At 45.5% G+C, this 18779-nt stretch overlaps 2 protein-coding genes and 2 non-coding genes across 4 annotated transcripts in view; all 4 read left to right on the forward strand.

Annotated features, from left to right (window-relative positions):
• IGBP1C (immunoglobulin (CD79A) binding protein 1 family member C) overlaps window positions 1-18505 on the forward strand; it is a 31931-nt gene extending 13426 nt beyond the window's left edge. The window contains exon 2 of the mRNA XM_050764751.1: window positions 17101-18505. Coding sequence (XP_050620708.1) covers window positions 17330-18352 — 1023 coding nt within the window. The 5' untranslated portion in view covers window positions 17101-17329 and the 3' untranslated portion in view covers window positions 18353-18505. The remainder of the gene's footprint in view (window positions 1-17100) is intronic.
• Window positions 1-18779, forward strand: part of TEX14 (testis expressed 14, intercellular bridge forming factor) — a 144234-nt gene that overhangs the window by 13442 nt on the left and 112013 nt on the right. The gene's annotated exons all lie outside the window — the stretch shown is intronic.
• On the forward strand, window positions 1473-1634 carry LOC126940025 (U1 spliceosomal RNA). The gene has a single exon (XR_007720551.1). It is a non-coding gene; the product is annotated as a U1 spliceosomal RNA (small nuclear RNA).
• Window positions 12581-12743, forward strand: LOC126940014 (U1 spliceosomal RNA). Its single transcript, XR_007720541.1, has one exon. It is a non-coding gene; the product is annotated as a U1 spliceosomal RNA (small nuclear RNA).

The following is an 18779-nucleotide window of genomic DNA, read 5'->3' on the forward strand; positions in this document are numbered from 1 at the left end:
AGTGATCTCAGCTCACAGCAACCTCAGCCTCAAGGGTTCAAGGGATTCTCCTGCCTCAGCCTCCTGAGTAGCTCTCGTAGCCCAGACTGGAGTGCAATGGAGTGATCTCAGCTCACAGCAACCTCAGCCTCAAGGGTTCAAGGGATTCTCCTGCCTCAGCCTCCTGAGTAGCGGGGATCACAGGCATGCGCCACCACGCCCAGCTAATTTTTGTATTTTTAGTAGAGATGGGGTTTCACCATGTTGGCCAGGCTGGTCTCGCACTCCTAACCTCAGGTGATTTACCTGCCTCAGCCTCCCAAAGTGCTGGGATTACAGGTGTGAGCCACGGTGCCCGGCTGCAGTGTCCTTCTCTTTTTATTATTATTATTATTATTATTATACTTTAAGTTCTAGGGTACATGTGCACAATGTGCTGGTTTGTTACATATGTATATATGTGCCATGTTGATTTGCTGCATCCATTAATTCGTCATTTACGTTAAGTATTTCTCCTAATTCTATCCTTCCCCCATTCCCCCACCCCATGACAGGCCCCAGTGTGTGATGTTCCCTGCCCTGTGTCCAGTGTTCTCATTGTTCTGTTCCCACCTATCAGAACGTGCGGTGTTTGGTTTTCTGTCCTTGCGATAGTTTGCTCAGAATTATGGTTTCTGGTTTCATCCATGTCCCTACAAAGGACATGAACTCATCCTTTTTTTATGGCTGCATAGTATTCCATGTTGTATATGTGTCACATTTTCTTATCCAGTCTATCGTTGATGGACATTTGGGTTGGTTCCAAGTCTTTGCTATTGTGAATAGTGCCACAGTAAACATACATGTGCATGTGTCTTTAAAGTAGCACGATTTATAATCCTATGGGTATATACCCAGTAATGGGATTAGCAAGTCAAATCATATTTCTAGTTCTAGATCCTTGAGGAATCGCCACACTGTCTTCCCAGTGTCCTTCTGTTAAGGACCCTGTGATTACATTAGGCCCATCTGGATAAGCTTTTCATCTTAAATCAATCACATCTGAAAACTTCCTTTTTTTTTTTTTTTTTTTTTTTTCTTGAGTTGGAGTCTCGCTGTGTCACCCAGACTGGAATGCAATGTTGCGATATCTGCTCACTGCAAGCTCTGCCTACCAGGTTCAAGCAATTCTCCTGCCTTAGGCTCCTGAGTAGCTGGGCTTACAGGCACCGCCACCATACCAGGCTAATTTTTGTATTTTTAGTAGAGATGAGGTTTCACCATATTGGCCAGGCTAGTCTCAGATCACTCCTGACCTTGTGATCTGCCCGTTTTAGCCTCCCAAAGTGCTGGGATTACAGGTGTGAGCCACTGCGCCCGGCCATTTCTGGCTCTTAAACTTTGGAAAAGTCTTTATCTTCTAAGTGGCAGGCTAGAACTTATGCAAGGAGAGTGACCCTATGTGAAGAGTGTTTTGAATCTGAGGGTGAGATGTCAGGCAACAACCATGCCTTCCACTTACCCATCAGGGAAGATACCCTGACCACAAAGGTGGTTTTCCCAGGGCGAGTTTCACTCATTGCATTCTGTTTGCTGGCCCCTGTGATTTCCCCAAATGTGGGAGACTCAGCTGCCTAATTTGTGGTAGTGGGCGACTGTGTTCACGCTTTCCCCTGTGTTATTCTTTGTCAAATGGGAAGTAGCCAGTGTGATTGTCAAGTGGCCGATTTTGGCTTCTCCTTGCTTGTTTCTTGTGAACTGTGTCTTTAAATTTCCATGGAAGTGAGAAGCTGTACTACTGTTTAGTCTATGATAGTAACAGGCTTCCTTGGTGTTTTCTCTTGTCTGTGTTCCCTTAATCCAGCATAAACTTTGTACACAGTGAGTACCACATATATGTTGACTGAATCAAATGAACTGGAAATCAAACTCAGGAAGGATTTCCTCTAAGCATTTTTATTTTTAGAGACGGGGTCTTGCTCTTGTCTCCCAGACTGGAGTACAGTAGTGCTTGATCATGGCTCAAAGCAGCCTTGACCTCCTGGACTCAAACAGTCCTTCTATCTCAGCCTTCCAAGTAGCTATGCAGGCACGTGCCACCATGGCTGGCTAATTTTTTTTTTTTTGAGACGGAGTTTCCCTCTTGTTGCCCAGGTTGGAGTGCAATGGTTTGATCTCGGCTCATAGCAGCCTCTACCTCCTGAGTTCAAGCAATTTTCCTGCCTCAGCCTCCTGAGTAGCTGGGATTACAGGTGCCCGCCACAATGCCTGGCTACTTTTTTGTATTTTTTAGTAGAGACAGGGTTTCGCCATGTTGGCCAGACTGGTCTTGAACTCGGCCTCGGGTGATCCACCTGCCTCGTCCTCCCAAAGTACTGGGATTACAGGTGTGAGCCACCACACATGGTCAGCTGGCTAATTTAAAAAAAAAAACAACACTTTTTGTAGTGATAGGGTCTCGCTACGTTGTCCAGGCTGGTCTGAACTGTTGGCCTCAAGTGATCCTCCCACCTCGGCCTCTCAAGGTGCTGGGATTACAAGCATGAGTACCATACCTGGCCCCTAAAGGATTTTAACCTGCTTTTAACATGACTATAGAATTGAAATTCATTTACTGCATTCTAAAATGACTGTTTTGAATGGATCAGCTTTAGGTTCTGACATAGTAGTAGTTTTTTTTGTTTTTTTGTTTTGTTTTGTTTTTTTGAGATGAAGTTTTGCTCTTGTTGCTCAGTCTGTAGTGCAATGGCATGATCTTGGCTCACTACAACCTCTGCCTCCCAGGTTCAAGTGATTCTCTTGCCTCAGCCTCCTTAGTAGCTGAGATTACAGATGCCTGCCACCAAGCCTGGGGTTTTTTTTTTTTTTTTTTTTTTTTGAGATGGAGTTTCTCTCTTGTTATCCAAGCTGGAGTGCAATGCTGTGATCTTGGCTCACTGCAACCTCCGTCCGCTGGGTTCAAGTGATTCTCCTGCCTCAGCCTCCTGAGTAGCTGGGATTACAGGCACCTGCCACCATGCCTGGCTAATATTTATATTTTTAGTAGAGATGGGGTTTCACCATTTTGGCCAGGCTAGGCTTGAACTCCTGACCTCAGATGATCTGCCCTCTTTGGCCTCCCAAAGTGCTGAGATCACAGGCGTGAGCCACTGCTCCCGGCCGACTAATTTTTGTATTTTAGTAGAGATGGGGTTTCACTGTATTGGTCAGGCTGGTCTTGAACTCGTGACTTCAGGTGATCCATTAACCTCAGCCTCCCAGTGTGCTGGGATTACATGTGTGAGCCACGGCCCATAGTAGTTTTAAAAAGGGAAAAAGTTACATATTACTGTGATCTATCAATTTAAAAATGCAGAAAGTCCAGGCTCAGTGGCTTGTGCTTGTATTGTAATCCCAGTACTTTTGGAGGCCCAGGTGACAGAACAAGACCCTATCTCTAAAAATTAAAAACATGTTTAAAGGAAATCCTTTTGGAAATGCTTCCTGAGTTTGATTTCCAGTTCATTCAATTCAGCCAATATATAATGGGGTACTTATTGTGGATAAAGGTTATTCTGGGTGAGGGGAATGCAGATACCCTTGGAATGTAGTCCTTGTCATAATCGGGAGTCTGTCTGGGGAAGGGAGATGGGGAAGCCATCTATTAATATTATACCATACAATTCACCCATTTAAAAGATAGTTTGATTTTTAGAAAGAGCCAGAGATTGTCTGGAGACTTTTTTTTTTTATGTGAACATAACCTCAATATTTTATTGTCTTCATTATAAAACAAAAGATGACACTTAGAACTGTATATCATTTGGCCCTTTCTCTTCTCATCTCCTCCCACTTCAAAATGCTTACATCTCTTAATACCCAGCATTCTCTTTGTTCTGCAGTTGGACTCAGCACACTCAAGGCTTGGCACAATCTTCTTCGTAGTTTTAGCCTTTTTCAGGAAAATCAACTAGTTTGCCCACTCATAGCCAGATACTTGTCATTTCGATTCTAGCAATCATAGTGAGGGTGAAGTGGTATATCATGGTGATTTTGATTTGCATTATCCTGATGGCTAAGGATATTGAGCATATTTTCGTGTGCTTATTGGCTATTTGCATCTTTTTTTTTTTTTTTTTTTTGAGATAATTTCCCTCTGTCACCCACGCTGGATTGCAGTGGCACAATGTCAGCTCACTGCAACTTCTGCCTCCCAGGCTCAAGCGATTCTCATGCCTCAGCCTCCCGAGAAGCTGGGATTATAGGCATGCACTACCATGTCCAGCTGATTTTTGTGTTTTTTGTAGAGATGGGGTTTCGTCATGTTGGACAGGCTGGTCTGGTCTCGAACTCCTGGCTTCAAGTGATGCGCCCACCTCTGCCTCCCACAGTGCTGGGATTACAGGTGTGAGCCACCGCGCCCAGCCTACCTGCCTTTTTTTCTCCAAAGGCCTCACTGAAGAGAAATCTTTTTTTTTTAACCACTTTATTGAAGGATGATTGACATTCTATACTTGTGCTTTTGATGTGCTTTGATCATTCCCTAATTGGAGGTCAAGAAGATTTACACCTATGTTTTCTTCTTAGTGTTTCCTTTTGTTTTTTGAGATGGAGTCTTCCTCTGTCACCCAGGCTGGAGTGTAGTGGCACAATCTCGGCTCACTGCGACCTCCACCTCCCAGGTTCAAGCAATTCTTGTGCCTCTGCCTCTCAAGTAGCTGGGATTACATGCCTGAGCCACCATGCCCAGCTAATTTTTATATTTTAGTAGAGACGGGGTTTCGCCATGTTGGTCAGGCTGGTCTCGAACTCCTGACCTCACGTGATCTGCCCGCCTTGGCCTCCCATAGTGCTAGGATTACAGGCGTGAGCCACCGTGCCTGGCCGGACTTTCATCGTAAAGAAGTTATTCTCACTCCTGTGAAAATGATGTGGATGCAATAGGATTAGTTTGTGGTTCTCAATTCTGTCAAATCAAGTGTTTCTAAGGGTTTCTTTTTTTTTTTTTTTTTTTTTTTTGAGACAGGGTCTAGCTCTGTTACTCAGGCTGGAGTGCAGTGGTGCGATCTCGGCTCACTACAGCCTCCACCTCCCTGGTTCAAGCAATTCCCCTGCATCAGCCTCCCAAGTAGCTGGGATTAGAGGCGCATGCCACCATGCCCAGCTAAATTTTTTGTATTTTTAGTAAAGACAGGGTTTCACCATGTTGGCCAGACTGGTCTCAAACTCCTGATCTCAGATATTCTGCCTGCCTTGGCCTCCCAAAGTGCCAGGATTACAGGTGGGAGACACCGTGCCTGGCCCAGGGTTTCCTTTTATAACAACTAGTAACATTCCACTTACTACCCTGAAGATATTCATAGAAAATACAAACTACATATAGTTACCCCACAGATAATATGTTCTAACTATAATATGAGGGAGAGAAGCCACATGGGGTGGCACACATCTATAATCCCAGGACTTTGGGAGGCCAAGGCAGGAGGATCGCCTGAGCCCAGAAGTTCGAGACCAAGCTGGGCAACATGGCTTAACCCCAACTGTACAAAAGAAAAGAAAAGAAAAAATTAGCTGGGCATGGTGGTGCATGCCTGTGGTCCCAGCTACTCAGGAGGGTGAGGTGGAGGATCACCAGAGCCCAAGAGGTTGAGGCTACAGTGAGCTGAAATTGCGTGACTGCACTCCATCCAGCCTGGGTTACAGAGCAAGACCCTGTCTTAAAAACAAAACAACACAAATATAAAAGAGAGAGAAAAATAAAATAAGTTACAATAAATTTATTTATTTATTTGTTTTTGAGACAGAGTCTTACTCTGTCACCCAGGCTGGAGTGCAGTGGCACAATCTTGGCTCACTGCAACCTTTGCCTCCCGGGTTCAAGTGATATTCCTGCCTCAGCCTCCCGAGTAGCTGATACTACAGGTGTGCACCACCACACCTGGCTAATTTTTTATATTTGTTATTTTTTTTTATGGTTTCACCATATTGGCCAGGCTGGTCTCGAACTCCTGACCGTATGTACCGCCCGCCTCAGCCTCCCAAAGTGCTGGGAATACAGGCGTAAGCCACCGCGCCCTGCCCTACAGTACCATATTTTAATATGTAAAGGTTTGGCATGACTACACAGGGAAACAAAAACATCCCCACAGAATTTCAAAATTTCCCTTTGGGAGTGGCTCCACTGTCACGGAGAACCACTCAATTGTGGAGAACATTTGAAACAGCTGGGTAGAAGAAATTGGAAAAAAAAAAAAAAGTATGTATAAAAGGAATGCCGGCCGGGCGTGGTGGCCCACCCCTGTAATCCCAGCACTTTGGGAGGCCGAGGCTGGCAGATCACTTGAGGTCAGGAGTTCAAGACCAGCCTGGCCAACATGGAGAAAACCCGTCTCTAGTAAAAATACAAAACTTAGACATGGTGGCGTGCATCTGTAATCCCAGCTACTCAGGAGGCTGAAGCAGGAGAATCGCTTGAACTCGGGAGGCAAAGGTTGCAGTGAGCCGAGATCATACCATTGCACTCAAGCCTGGGTGACAGAGCGAGACTCCGTCTCAAAAAACAAACAAACAAAAAAAGGAATGCCAACTGGGTGTGGTGACTCAGGCTTGTAATCCCAGCACTTTGGGAGGCCAAGGAGTTTGAGGCCAGCCTAGCCAACATGGTGAAACCCCATCTCTACTAAAAATAAAAAAAATTAGCTGGGCCTGGTAGCGCCTGCCTATAATCCCAGCTACTCCGGAGGCTGAGGCAGGAGAATCGTTTGAACCTAGGAGGCAGAGATTGCAGTGATCTGAGATTGCACCTCTGAACTGCAGCCTGGGTGATAGAGTGAGACTCCAGCTAAAAAAAAAAAAAAAAAGGAATGCCAAGCAGCAGTGAGGATGTAGTTGCAGTTTGCATAAATTTGGAGTATTTGGAGTAAGAGTGCTGGAAGATTCTGCAACTTTCTTTCTCCAGCAGTGCTGGGGAAATGGGAGTAGAGGAGATGACTGTTGGTTGGCTCTAGGACCAGTTAGAGCAAGGGATTCCAAACCCCCAGACCGTGCATGGTACCAGTTGGTGGCCTGTTAGGAACTAGGCCACACAGCAGGAGGTGAGTGTCATTACCACCTGAGCTCCGCCTCCTGTTAGATCAGCAGCCACATTAGATTCTCATAGGAGCGTGAACCCTATTGTGAACTGAGCATGCCGGGGATCTAGGTTGCACACTCCTTATGAGAATCTAACTAATGCCTGATCAGCTAAGGTGGAACAGTTTCATCCTGAAACCATTCCCACCCACCCCCTATTATCCGTGGAAAAATGGAAAATTTGTCTTCCATAAAACTGGTCTCTGGTGCCAAAAAAGTTGGGGACCCATGAGATAGAGGAAATACGCTGTGGTGCAGCATGAAGTAGGTGAGAGATTGGGCTAGGGGCCTAGTGAGTGAAACGGCGTGAAAGTCTAAAGGATCAGATGAATTGAGGGATAAGCTTCTCTGGCAGTGAGTAGACCTGAGGTCCAGGGAAGGCTTTTCTAAGCTCAAAATATATAAAATGTTGAGAAAATAGAACAAGAAAATGAGTTTTTAAAATAAATTCCTGATCTAGCAAAAAGAGAAATCCACAGAGACCCAGAGAAAGAAAACAAATCCAGAAAGGAAAGGCAGGGATGGACCCTGTGTATTTCCTGAGGACATTGGCCATCCTCAGAAGCTCTGGATCTGGCTTTTAATGGACCACAGGCAGGAGACAAAGCCTGGGGCCTGATCCAGGTGGGAGGTCTGACTAGAGAGCCCCTCCCTATTCTATAAAGCGACCACCCCAGGAGAAGAACACCCTCAGTTCTGAGGAATGCCCCCTCCCCAAGAGAAAGATGTTAGAGATATGTGCCTGTCTCAGCCTCAGCCTGAGAATGGGAAGGGGCAGAGAAATCTTTACCACTATCTCACAACTCACAGTCCCTCAAAATGGGCCAGAATTCATACTGCTATATGTATATGTTAGGGGATGGCACAAAAAGTTACTTTAAATTAGCCTGGCTTGGTAATGCCCCAGGCACCAGGCAGAAGCAAAAGGAAACCCTCTCTAGTCTATTCATTTATCAAAATGAAAGTACAATAATTGGAATAATAATCGTAGTGAATGGGTTAAGCAGCAGACACTGCCAAAGAGAGAATTAGTGAAGACATATCTGAAAAATTACCCAGGATGTAGCTCAAAGAAATACAGAGATGGGAAAATGCAAGAAAGTTTCAAAGAGATAGAGAATAGAATGAGAGGGGTCAATATAAATGCAATGGGAGTTCCAGAAGGTGGAGTGAAAGCAATATTTGGAAAGGTAATGGTAATCAGTGTCCCAATTGTATATATTTATTGTGTACATGTTGTTTTGAAGTATTATACATTGTGGAATGGCTACAGGGAGCTAATTAACATATGCATTACCATATGTACTTGTATCATTTTATTGTGGTAAAGATGCTTAACATATGCTCTCAGGAATTTTCAAGAATATATTAAGTATAGTCACTTTTTTTTTTTTTTTTTTTTTTGAGAGGGAGTCTCACTCTGTAGCCCAGGCTGGAGTGCAGTGGCGCAATCTCAACTTACTGCAACCTCTGCCTCCTGGGTTCAAGCAATTCTCCTGTCTCGGCCTCTCGAGTAGCTGGGATTACAGGTGCCTGCCACCACACCCGGCTAATTTTTATATTTTTAGTAGAGACGGATTTCTCCATATTGGCCAGGCTGGTCTCAAACACCTGACCTCAAGTAATCCACCTGCCTCAGCCTCCCAAAGTGCTGGGATTACAGGCGTGAGCCACAGCGCCTGGCTGAATTTAGTATCTTGGTCCTTGATCCTTATTCTTACCTTCCCAATTTTTTTTTTTTTTTATCTTTTCAAAGTTTATTCAGGCTTCCCACACTCCTTTTCTATCACATTTCTCAGCTTTCTAATCATTATACACATGCATCCTATAGACAGATGGACAGGCAGAAATATAGGTAGATAGGTATAGATATCTTCCATGCAAGGTACTTTGCTAGCCTAAGACTCCAGCAGTGACAGATGAAAACTCTCAGGTCCTTGGACAGTCTGTAGTCTAGCCCAGGAAACTGACTGATAATCACACAGTGGAATAATGAATGGATTGGAGATGTGATAAGGACTAAAAGAGAAATTAAAGGACTCTTACTATGATAACAGAGGGAACTCAGCATGAGAAGTTAGATTTAGCAGGAGAGGCAGGGTAAAAACATTTTAAGCAAGGGGAACTACACAGGCAAAAGCTCTGAGGCTGGAAGGAGGCTGCAGCTGTAGCTGTGGCTGCCACTGCAGCATGGTGGACAGTACAGGCAGGCTGGAAAAGCTGTGGAGCCAGCCCATGCAGAGCCTCAAGGAGCATGGGATGGAGTTGGGGCTTTATCCAGAGGACAATAAGGAGTATTGAAGGGCTTTGGGCAAGGGAGTAACATCAGATTAGAGCAGCACCAGTGCTCCTTCCTGATATCTCGTTAACACGTATTCACATGAGGGTGCTTCTTGCTAAACCTCAATCAAGTCTCAAGCTGTTGCTGGCTTTTTTTTTTTTTTTTTTTTTGAGATGGAGTATCTCTATCGCCCAGGCTGGAGTGCAGTAGCCTGATCTAATCTCACTGCAACCTCTGCCTCCCAGGTTCAAGCGATTCACCTGCCTCAGCCTCCCGAGTAGCTGGGATTACTGGCATGCGCCACCACACCTGGCTAATTTTTGTATTTTTAGTAGACACGGGGTTTCACCATGTTGGTCGGGCTGGTTTCGAACTCCTGACCTCAAGTGATCCACTTACCTTGGCCTCCCAAAGTGTTAGGATTACAGGCGTGAGCCACCATGCCCAGCAGCTGGCTTGTTACATTCTATAGCCATCGTGTGGTGACTTTCAGCAAATGTGACAAACTCCTCTCCACGGCTCCTCCTTTTTTTTGGTGGTTTTTTTTTCTATTGCTTTTTTTGGTGGTTTTTTTGGTGGTGTTTTTGTTTTTGTTTTGAGACAGAGTCTTGCTCTTTTGCCCAGGCTGGAGTGCAGTGGCATGATCTCAGCTCACTGCAAACTCTGCCTCCTGGGTTCAAGCCATTCTTCTGCCTCAGCCTCCCCAGTAGCTGGAATTACAGGCATGCCCCACCATACCTGGCTAATTTTTGTATTTTTAGTAGAGACAGGGTTTCACCATGTTGGTCGGGCTGGTCTTGAACTCCTGACCTCAAGTGATCTGCCCCCCTCAGCCTCCCAAAGTGCTGAGATTACAGGCGTGAGCCACTGCGCCTGGCATTGTCTCTCCCTTTTTTACACAATATAGATGTATCCCTAATCCTCCATTCATACAGTGTTGATAATTGCCAGTTTCCATTTTTTTATGCTTGCCTTAGAACAGTGGTTCTCAGCCTTTTTTTCTAATTTGACATATACCCGGAACAAATGATACTCACTTGCCAGAAAGTTTCCATCCTACAGCTTCTCAAACTGTGTGATGTAATATATTGACCCCCCAGTCCTCAGGGTCTTTGGGTGGGATGTTAGGGTGGGTGACTAGAGCCCTTGGGCCAGTTACCTCACATAGCAGTTCACCTGGGATGCCACATGCTTTCTGGGTGATCCAGATTGTTTTCTATAGATGTCACCCTTGTCTATGTGTGCATAAAAATAAAAAAGGAAGTCCTCTCTGGGGATGTCTATGTGGATTTTAATTCCTTCTCTGCCACTTGGGCATATATCAGCCTCTCTTGGCCTCAGTTTTCTCATCTGCAAAATGGAGATATTGTCTACTCTGTAGAATTGTTGAGTGGATTAAATGAGTTAAGGTGTGTGAAGTTCTTCTCCCTGTGCTGAGAGCACCATGAGCCTTCAGTGAGCATTGGCTAAGATGATTCAGTAGACAGTCATGACTGGACCCAGGCTCTAGTTACTTCCTCCACATTTGCAGGGGTTTATAGTTACTGTAGCTCCTCCAGGCACATCAGTAGAAGAGGCTTTGGTAACTGGGAGAGGTGAATTTTTTGCTGTAAGGATGACTTTGTTTAGGACCATCAGGATAGGTATAGGGACCACTGCAATGGGGTCTTATAGTAGAGGAGAAAGATTGGGCACAAGTCCAAAGTACAGCATGGGCAAATGGGAATTTATAGCCAAGGAGCAGTGTGGAGGTCAGTGGATGGAAAATTACCAAGAGGAAACATCAGGGGTAAGAGGAATTCTGGCTAAACTGATCTAACAGGATTCTTGCTGAAGACAGGCTGGGGTGATCAGATATCACCTGGGGGGTGGTGCAGGATGAGGAACCTGATCAGATTTGGAGAATTTGGGTTTCAGCTAAATTGAATTAGTAGGGTTCCTTTACTAAAACTAGATTTTACAAGAACATGCACAGACTGGCCTATGAGAAGATTCAGAAGCCTGACTAAGGTTTGGCCAAGCAAACAAGAAAAGAATTTTTTTTTTGAGCCAGAGTCTCGCTCTGTCGCCCAGGCTGGAGTGTGGTGGCATGATCACGGCTCATTGGCTCACTGCAACCTCCGCCTCCAAGATTCAAGCAATTCTCCTGCCTCAGCCTCTCAAATAGCTGGGATTACAGGCGCGTGCCACCACACCCAGCTAATTTTTGTATTTTTAGTAGAGACGGGGTTTCATCATGTTGGCCAGGCTGGTCTTGAACCCCTGACCTCAGGTGATCCGCCCGCCTGGGCCTCCTAAATGTATTGGGATTACAGGCATGAGCCACCTCAGCCGGCCAGCAAAGAATCTTCATCATGCCTCAGGTTCTTTATCCATGAAATGGGGATGATTCCATTTCCTACTTCAACGTTGTGAGGATTAACCATAAAGTCCAGGTGCATGGTAAACAGTAGATGTTAGCTGTTAGTATTCCTTGGTTTGCTTTAGGGTTTTTATTGGATTGCGTGACTCACATGTTATAATTATGCTTTAAGGTTTAAGCTATTCATTAATTTATTTGGTTTAGTCTTTACAAGAACTCCTCCAAGGACAGTAATGCAGGTTTTACAAACTGAGGAACAAGTTGAGGCCATAAGCTCATCGAAAGTCTTGCATTGTGAACACTAGATTGCAGTCCAGATCTTGGATTCCAAAACCCTCCACTCTGCAATACAACCTGCTAGCATGCCCTATTCCCCTTCTTGGAATAAGAGAAAATGATGCTCGGCTGGTGCATAGCGTGGGTATCCCGCGACTAAAAGTTCATTCACGTCTGTTTGCTCAAGGAAACTCTCCATACTGGGAGATCCGAAGGCCTTAGGCTACGCCAAAAGTAGGGAGGTGGTGCGTTTTTGTCAGGAAAATGGCCTGACAGATGTCACTTGCATTGATGCGAGCGGGAGGAGGAACTGGTGGTTGGAAGCGGGCCCAGATGAGAGCGCAGCTGTGCTCTCTGACCAGCCAGGCCTACGCATGACGTGACGCCGGGAGGGGGAGTAAATTAAAGACTGCATTTTGGAAGGGCGTTCCTTTTTGCACAACTCTGTCGCCAACACTAAGATATAGTATAAAAATCTGTTTATTTTGTTCACGATATGTGGACAGAGTACAATTAGAGTCATTTCAGGAGTTACACGCAGTTTACAATGATGTGGGTGGCACCGGGGATTGCTGGGGTCTGGCAAGTACCTCATACTTACCTGGCTGGGGAGATACCATGATCACGAAGGTGGTTTTCCCAGGGCGAGGCTCATCCATTACACTCCAATTATGCTGACCCCCGCTGCTTTCCCAGATGTGGGAAACTCGACCGCATAATTTGTGATAGTGGGGGCTGCATACGCGCTTTTCCCTGGTTGTGGTGGTTGAAATAAGAGTTTTGTTGTGTATTTGCTTTTGCTTTGTTTTTTGCCGGTGGAAGGATTGTTTGGCTTTGTTTACCTAGGCTGGAGTGCAATGGTGCCCAGATTCATGCGCCCAGCTTCTTTGGTTGTTTTAGGTTTTTGCCTTATTTTGGGGGGGCACAGTCTTGCTGTTTCCCAGGCTGGAGTGCACTGGAGCAATCTCGGCTCACTGCAGCCTCCATCTCCCGAGTTCCAGCTATTCTCGTGTCTCAGCTTCCTGAGAAACTGGGATTACATTACAGGAGTGTACCACATGCCCGGCTAATTTTTGTATTTTCAGTAGAGATGGGGTCTTACCATGTTGGCAAGGCTGGTCTGGAACTCCTGTCCTCAAGTGATCCACACCTTTGGCCTTTCATAATGCTGGAATTACAGGCGTGAGCCATGGCACCTGGCTTTTTTTTTTTTTTTTCTTTTGAGACAGAGTTTTGCTTTTTGTCACCCAGGCTGGAGTGCAATGGTGCAATCTCAGCTCACTGCAACCTCCACCTCCTGAGTAGAGCTGGGAATACAGGCACCCGCCACCACGCTTGGCTAATTTTTTGTATTTTTAGTGGAGACAGGGTTTCACCATGTTGGTCAGGCTGGTCTCTTGATGTCAGGTGATCCACCCTCTTCTGCCTCCCAAAGTGCTGGGATTACAGGCGAGAGCCACCGCGCCCTGGGTTGTTTTTGTTTTTTTTTTTCATTGTTTCTTTTGGTTCTTAATGCTTTTGGGGTTGCAGGGTTGTTACCGTTGCTTACTGTTTAAAGCTGTACCTTGCTATCGTTTAATGCTTAGGAACTTTAGTAAGGTAAATGCAATGATTTGTGGGTTTTTTTGGTTTTTATTTTTTGTTTTTTATAAGACAGAGTCTCACCCTGTTGCCCAGGCTGGAGTGCAGTAGTGTAATCTCAGCTCACTGCAACCTCCGCCTTCCAGGTTCAAGCAATTCTCATGCCTCAACCTCAGAGTAGCTGGACTGCAGCCATGCATGACCACAATAAGCTAATTGTATTTTTGGTACAGGCAGGGTTTAGGCAAGTTGGTCAGGCTAATCGTCAACTGCTGGCCTCAAGTCATCCGGCCTCAGCCTCCCAAAGTGCTGGGATTTTAGGCATGAGTCATCGTGCCCAGTCAAAACATGATAATAAAGTTAATTTCATGTGGGCCCGGCCTGATGACTCACACTTGTAATCCCAGTACTTTGGGAGGCTGAGGCAGGAGGATGGCTTGAGACCAGGAGCTCAAGACCAGACTGGGCAGCATAGCGAGACCCTCATCTCTATAAATAAAAAATAATAAAAATAATAATATAGCTACTAAAAATGTTCAATTGAATATGTTGAATGTTGCCCACACCATATTCCACTGGAGAAGCATTGCTCTACTTAATCTGTTTCCTTACTTTAAAGTTTCCAGACAGCCTTACTGTATTACTTCCATAAACTTATATGCCTGCTCTTCCTGGAATGCACTTCCCTGCCCTGCCGTTCTTCATCTACCTGGAAAACTTGTACTTCAGCCCTTCCAAACTGCCTGGGATCCACTCAGTGCCACTGAACCCACCTAACCTTATCTGTTAGGTACCATAGGCACAGGGCCTAGGGGCACTTCTTTTAAAAATCAGAAGAAAAAAATGAATTTTTAGCTGGAAGAAAATGTCATATATAATAATATATTCATGTTTTAATCAATGCAGTCATAAGATAGCATTTTTAATATACATTTTAATGGAAATATGTATATTTTAACAGAGGAGGCAGGCACACAAAGGCAAAAGTATGGGCCCTTCAAAATCGTAATGTGGCTCTGACTGAACTTTTTATAGTCTGGCAAGTCTGTTTTCCCTACAGACTATGATCTTATTTATTGCAGGCAGACTCGGTCTTTGCATTATTCCTCTTAGTATCCCCAGAGGCCAGGCCAGTGGACTGGACCTTGAACATTTAAGTGGCTGTGAGTAAATGAAAAGTATGCACTACGTGTAAGTAATGACTTGAGAACAGGTGTTTTTCATCATTAGCAGCACTCAAAGAAATTCAATAATACTTTATGAATGGTGAAAATACTGGAGTAGACAATGTGGTCATCAGAAATGAAGTTCTCCCAGCATAGCAAAAAGGGTCTGTTAGTACCTGTGATATCAGAGCCATGGGGGGCACAAATAATCATAGAGGCCTCAGAGCTGTTGTCAGCCTGGCATTCCTGGATACCATTGAAAGCAGCCAAAGTATTACTTTCCTGATGTGAAATCAAACCTTCTGGAATAAAATTAGGAAGATAGTTCAATAATGAGATTATATAGTATAACTGAGGTGGGCTGGGTCACACTTTGTGGATGAAGGTAATCCAGCAATTGTCCTAAATCAGCAATTGTACTAAATAGTGTGGAGTTGGTTTTTTGCTGCTGTTGTTGTTTTTTGTTGATTGGGGAGCGGTTAAGACAGGGTCTTACTCTCACTAGGCTGGAGTGTAGTGGCACAACACAGCCTCAATCTCCCCAAGCTCAGGTGATATCAGCACCTCGGCCTCCCAAAGTGATGGGATTACAGGCATGAGCTACCGCCCCTGGCCTAAACAGAGTTAGTATGTTTTTTATTGCAGAGCTTTGTGGCTGAGAAATGCAGCTTCAGGGCCAGTGTGTTTCAGGAGTGAATGGATTTGGCTCTCCACAACTCAGAGTGTTGAGTAAGACATTTAGTGGCCGGGCACAGTGGCTCATGCCTGTAATCCCAGCACTTCGGGAGGCTGAGGCAGGCAGATCACCTGAGGTCAGGGGTTCGAGACCAGCCTGGCCAACATGGCGAAACCTTGTCTCTACCAAAAACACAAAAAATTAGCCAGATGTGGTGATGCATGCCTATAGTTCCAGCTACTTAGGAGGCTGAGGCAGGAGAATTGCTTGAATTCAAGAGATGGAGGTTGCAGTGAGCCAAGATCATGTCACTACACTCCAGCCTGGGTGACAGAGTGAGACTCTGTCTTAAAAATAATAATAATAATAATAAATTAGATTCAGTGACATTGGCATTAATGACTTTTTTTTTTTTTTTTTTTTTGAGACAGAGTTCTGCTCTTGTTGCCCAGGCTAGAGTGCAATAGCGTGATCTCGGCTTACTGCAACCTCCGCCTCCCACGTTCAAGCAATTATCCTGCCTCAGCCTCCTAAGTAGTTGGGGTTACAGGCATGTGCCACCACAACTGGCTAATTTGGTATTTTTAGTAGAGACAGGGTTTCTCCAAGTCAGGATGGTCTCAAACTCCTGACCTCAGGTGATCCAGCTGCCTCGGCCTCCCAAAGTGCTGGGATTACAGGTGTGAGCCACCACGCCTGGCCAACATTAATGACGTTTTAACAGTCACAATTGCTCTGTGAACTTATATGACAAAACTCAGCTTTTAAAAACTACTGAGTATATATGTCAATCTCATATTTCTGAGCATCAGCCCTTCCTTCCTTGACCCCCATGAGGCTAAGGGATGGTTGGAAATTCAGAGATGTGGTGAGACTCACAAACTGAGGGGCATGTCTTAGGACAGCACACCTGAGTTGGCAGGAACAGCCATGATCTGAGATTAATAGGTGTGCGCGTGTTGCCCTTCCCCACGTGTGAGGGAACTCTCCAAATAACATTCTGAATTGAGGGGCTGTGTTTCTCCATCTCAACTTATTTGGGGCCTTTGATTTAGTCATGATTTGGTCATGTAGTTGGTTTGATTCTGTGTATGTGTGTGTGTGTAATATGTGTGCTATATATCTGTATACACATAATATGTATTATGTACAAGCAATTCTCCTGCCTCAGCCTCCTGAGTAGCTGGGATTACAGGCACCTGCCACCACACCCAGCTAATTGTTTGTATTTCTAGTAGAGACGGGGTTTCACTGTGTTAGCCAGGATGGTCTCAGTCTCCTGACCTCGTAGTCCGCCCGCCTCGGCCTCCCAAAGTGGTGGGATTACAGGTGTGAGCCACCGCGCCCGGCCGCTCAGTAATTTTTAAAAACTGAGTTTTAGGCCAGGCGTGGTGGCTCACGCCTGTAATCCCAGTACTTTGTACATCATACATACACAGATATACACATATAAGCGCACTCAGTTTGTTACCAAATCCAGGCCTGATGCTACTTGCCTGTGTGGCAGGAACTGCAGATACTTGAATCTTGGCAAAGTCAGTTTGGGGGTTCCAAAGTACAGGGGGCAGCAGTCGAGGGGCAGAATAGCCTGGGTTGGGGGTAGCCACATTTTAAATGCATTCTCTTATTCAGTCCTCACAGAAATCTTGTGAGCCAGGCAGGCAGTATTATTCCCACTTTACAATTTTAGGAAACGAAAACAGAGAGACAAAGTTTGACGAAGACCCAGAGTGGAGCAGCGATTCAGACCCGGCACAACCGACTCTGTTGCTTTCCCCTATGTCTCCCCATCGCCACCGCCTCCCTGACTGCCCTGCTCGGCAGCGCCCGATTGAGACTGGTTGTTAGAAATCCGCGCCAGAATCTTTACGTGTGTCCGGAAAGGGAAGGAATCAACATTACACGTCAGCCTTCCCAAGATGGCAGCTGCTGAAGACGAGTTTCTGCCGCCGCCGCGGCTCCCCGAGCTGTTCGATTCCAGCAGACAGCTTCTGGAAGAAGTCGAAGGAGCGACTGAACCCACCGGTTCCCGGATAGTCCAGGAAAAGGTGTTAAAGGGCCTCGACCTCCTTCAGAAGGTTGCCAAAATGTTATCGCAGCTCGACTTGTTTAGCCGAAATGAAGATTTGGAGGAGATTACTTCCACCGACCTGAAGTACCTGATGGTGCCAGCGTTTCAAGGAGCCCTCACCATGAAACAAGTCAACCCCAGTAAGCGTCTAGATCATTTGCAGCAGGCTCGCGAACACTTTATAAAATACTTAACTCAGTGTCATTACTATCGTGTGGCCGAGTTTGAGCTACCCCAAACCAAGACCAACTCAGCTGAAAATAACACTGCTATTACTTCCACGGTTTATCCTAGCCTCGTTGCTATGGCATCTCAAAGACAGGCTAAAATAGAGAGATACAAGCAGAAGAAGGAGTTGGAGCATAGGTTGTCTACAATGAAATCTGCTGTGGAAAGTGGTCAAGCAGATGATGAGCGTGTTCGTGAATATTATCTTCTTCACCTTCAGAGGTGGATTGATACCAGCTTAGAAGAGATTGAGAGCATTGATCAGGAAATAAAGATCCTGGGAGAGAAAGACTTTTCAAGAGAGGCATCCACTTCGAACTCATCTGGCCATGAGAGGCCTCTAATAAAACCCTTCATTCTCACTCGGAACATGGCGCAAGCCAAAGTATTTGGCGCTGGTTATCCAAGTCTGGCTTCTATGACAGTGAGTGACTGGTATGATCAACATCAGAAACATGCAGTGTTACCAGATCAGGGAATAGCTAAGGCAACACCAGAAGAATTCAGAAAAGCCACTCAGCAACAGAAAGATCAAGAAAAGGAGGAAGAGGATGATGAACAAACACTCCAAAGAGCTCGAGAGTGGGATGACTGGAAGGACACCCACCCTAGGGGTTACGGCAACCGACAGAACATGGGCTAATCTTCCCACAACACGGCAGGACTTCAGGGTGCACACCTTCCCCGCCAAGCAAAACCATGCAGCCTTCCCCTCCCTGGGCACCTGTTCAGCTGTGTACAACGAAGGCAAAGATGCTTAATGTTGCTTTGAGTTCAATAAAGTGTTAAATTATTATTATTGTTACTATTATTTTTTGAGACGGAGTTTTTTACTTGTCGCCTAGGTTGGAGTGCAATGGTGCGATCTTGGCTCACTGCAACCTCCACCTCCTGGTTCAAGCGATTCTCCTGCCTCAGCCTCCTGAGTAGCTGGGATTACAGGCACCTGCCACCACACCCAGCTAATTTTTTGTATTTTGAGATGGGGTTTCACCATGTTGGTCAGGCTGGTCTTGAACTCCTGACCTCAGGTGATCCACCCACCTTGGTCTCCCAAAGTGCTGGGATTA

Source organism: Macaca thibetana, chromosome 16 (genome assembly GCF_024542745.1).
Source record: "Macaca thibetana thibetana isolate TM-01 chromosome 16, ASM2454274v1, whole genome shotgun sequence".
In the NCBI taxonomy this organism is placed as follows: domain Eukaryota; kingdom Metazoa; phylum Chordata; class Mammalia; order Primates; family Cercopithecidae; genus Macaca; species Macaca thibetana.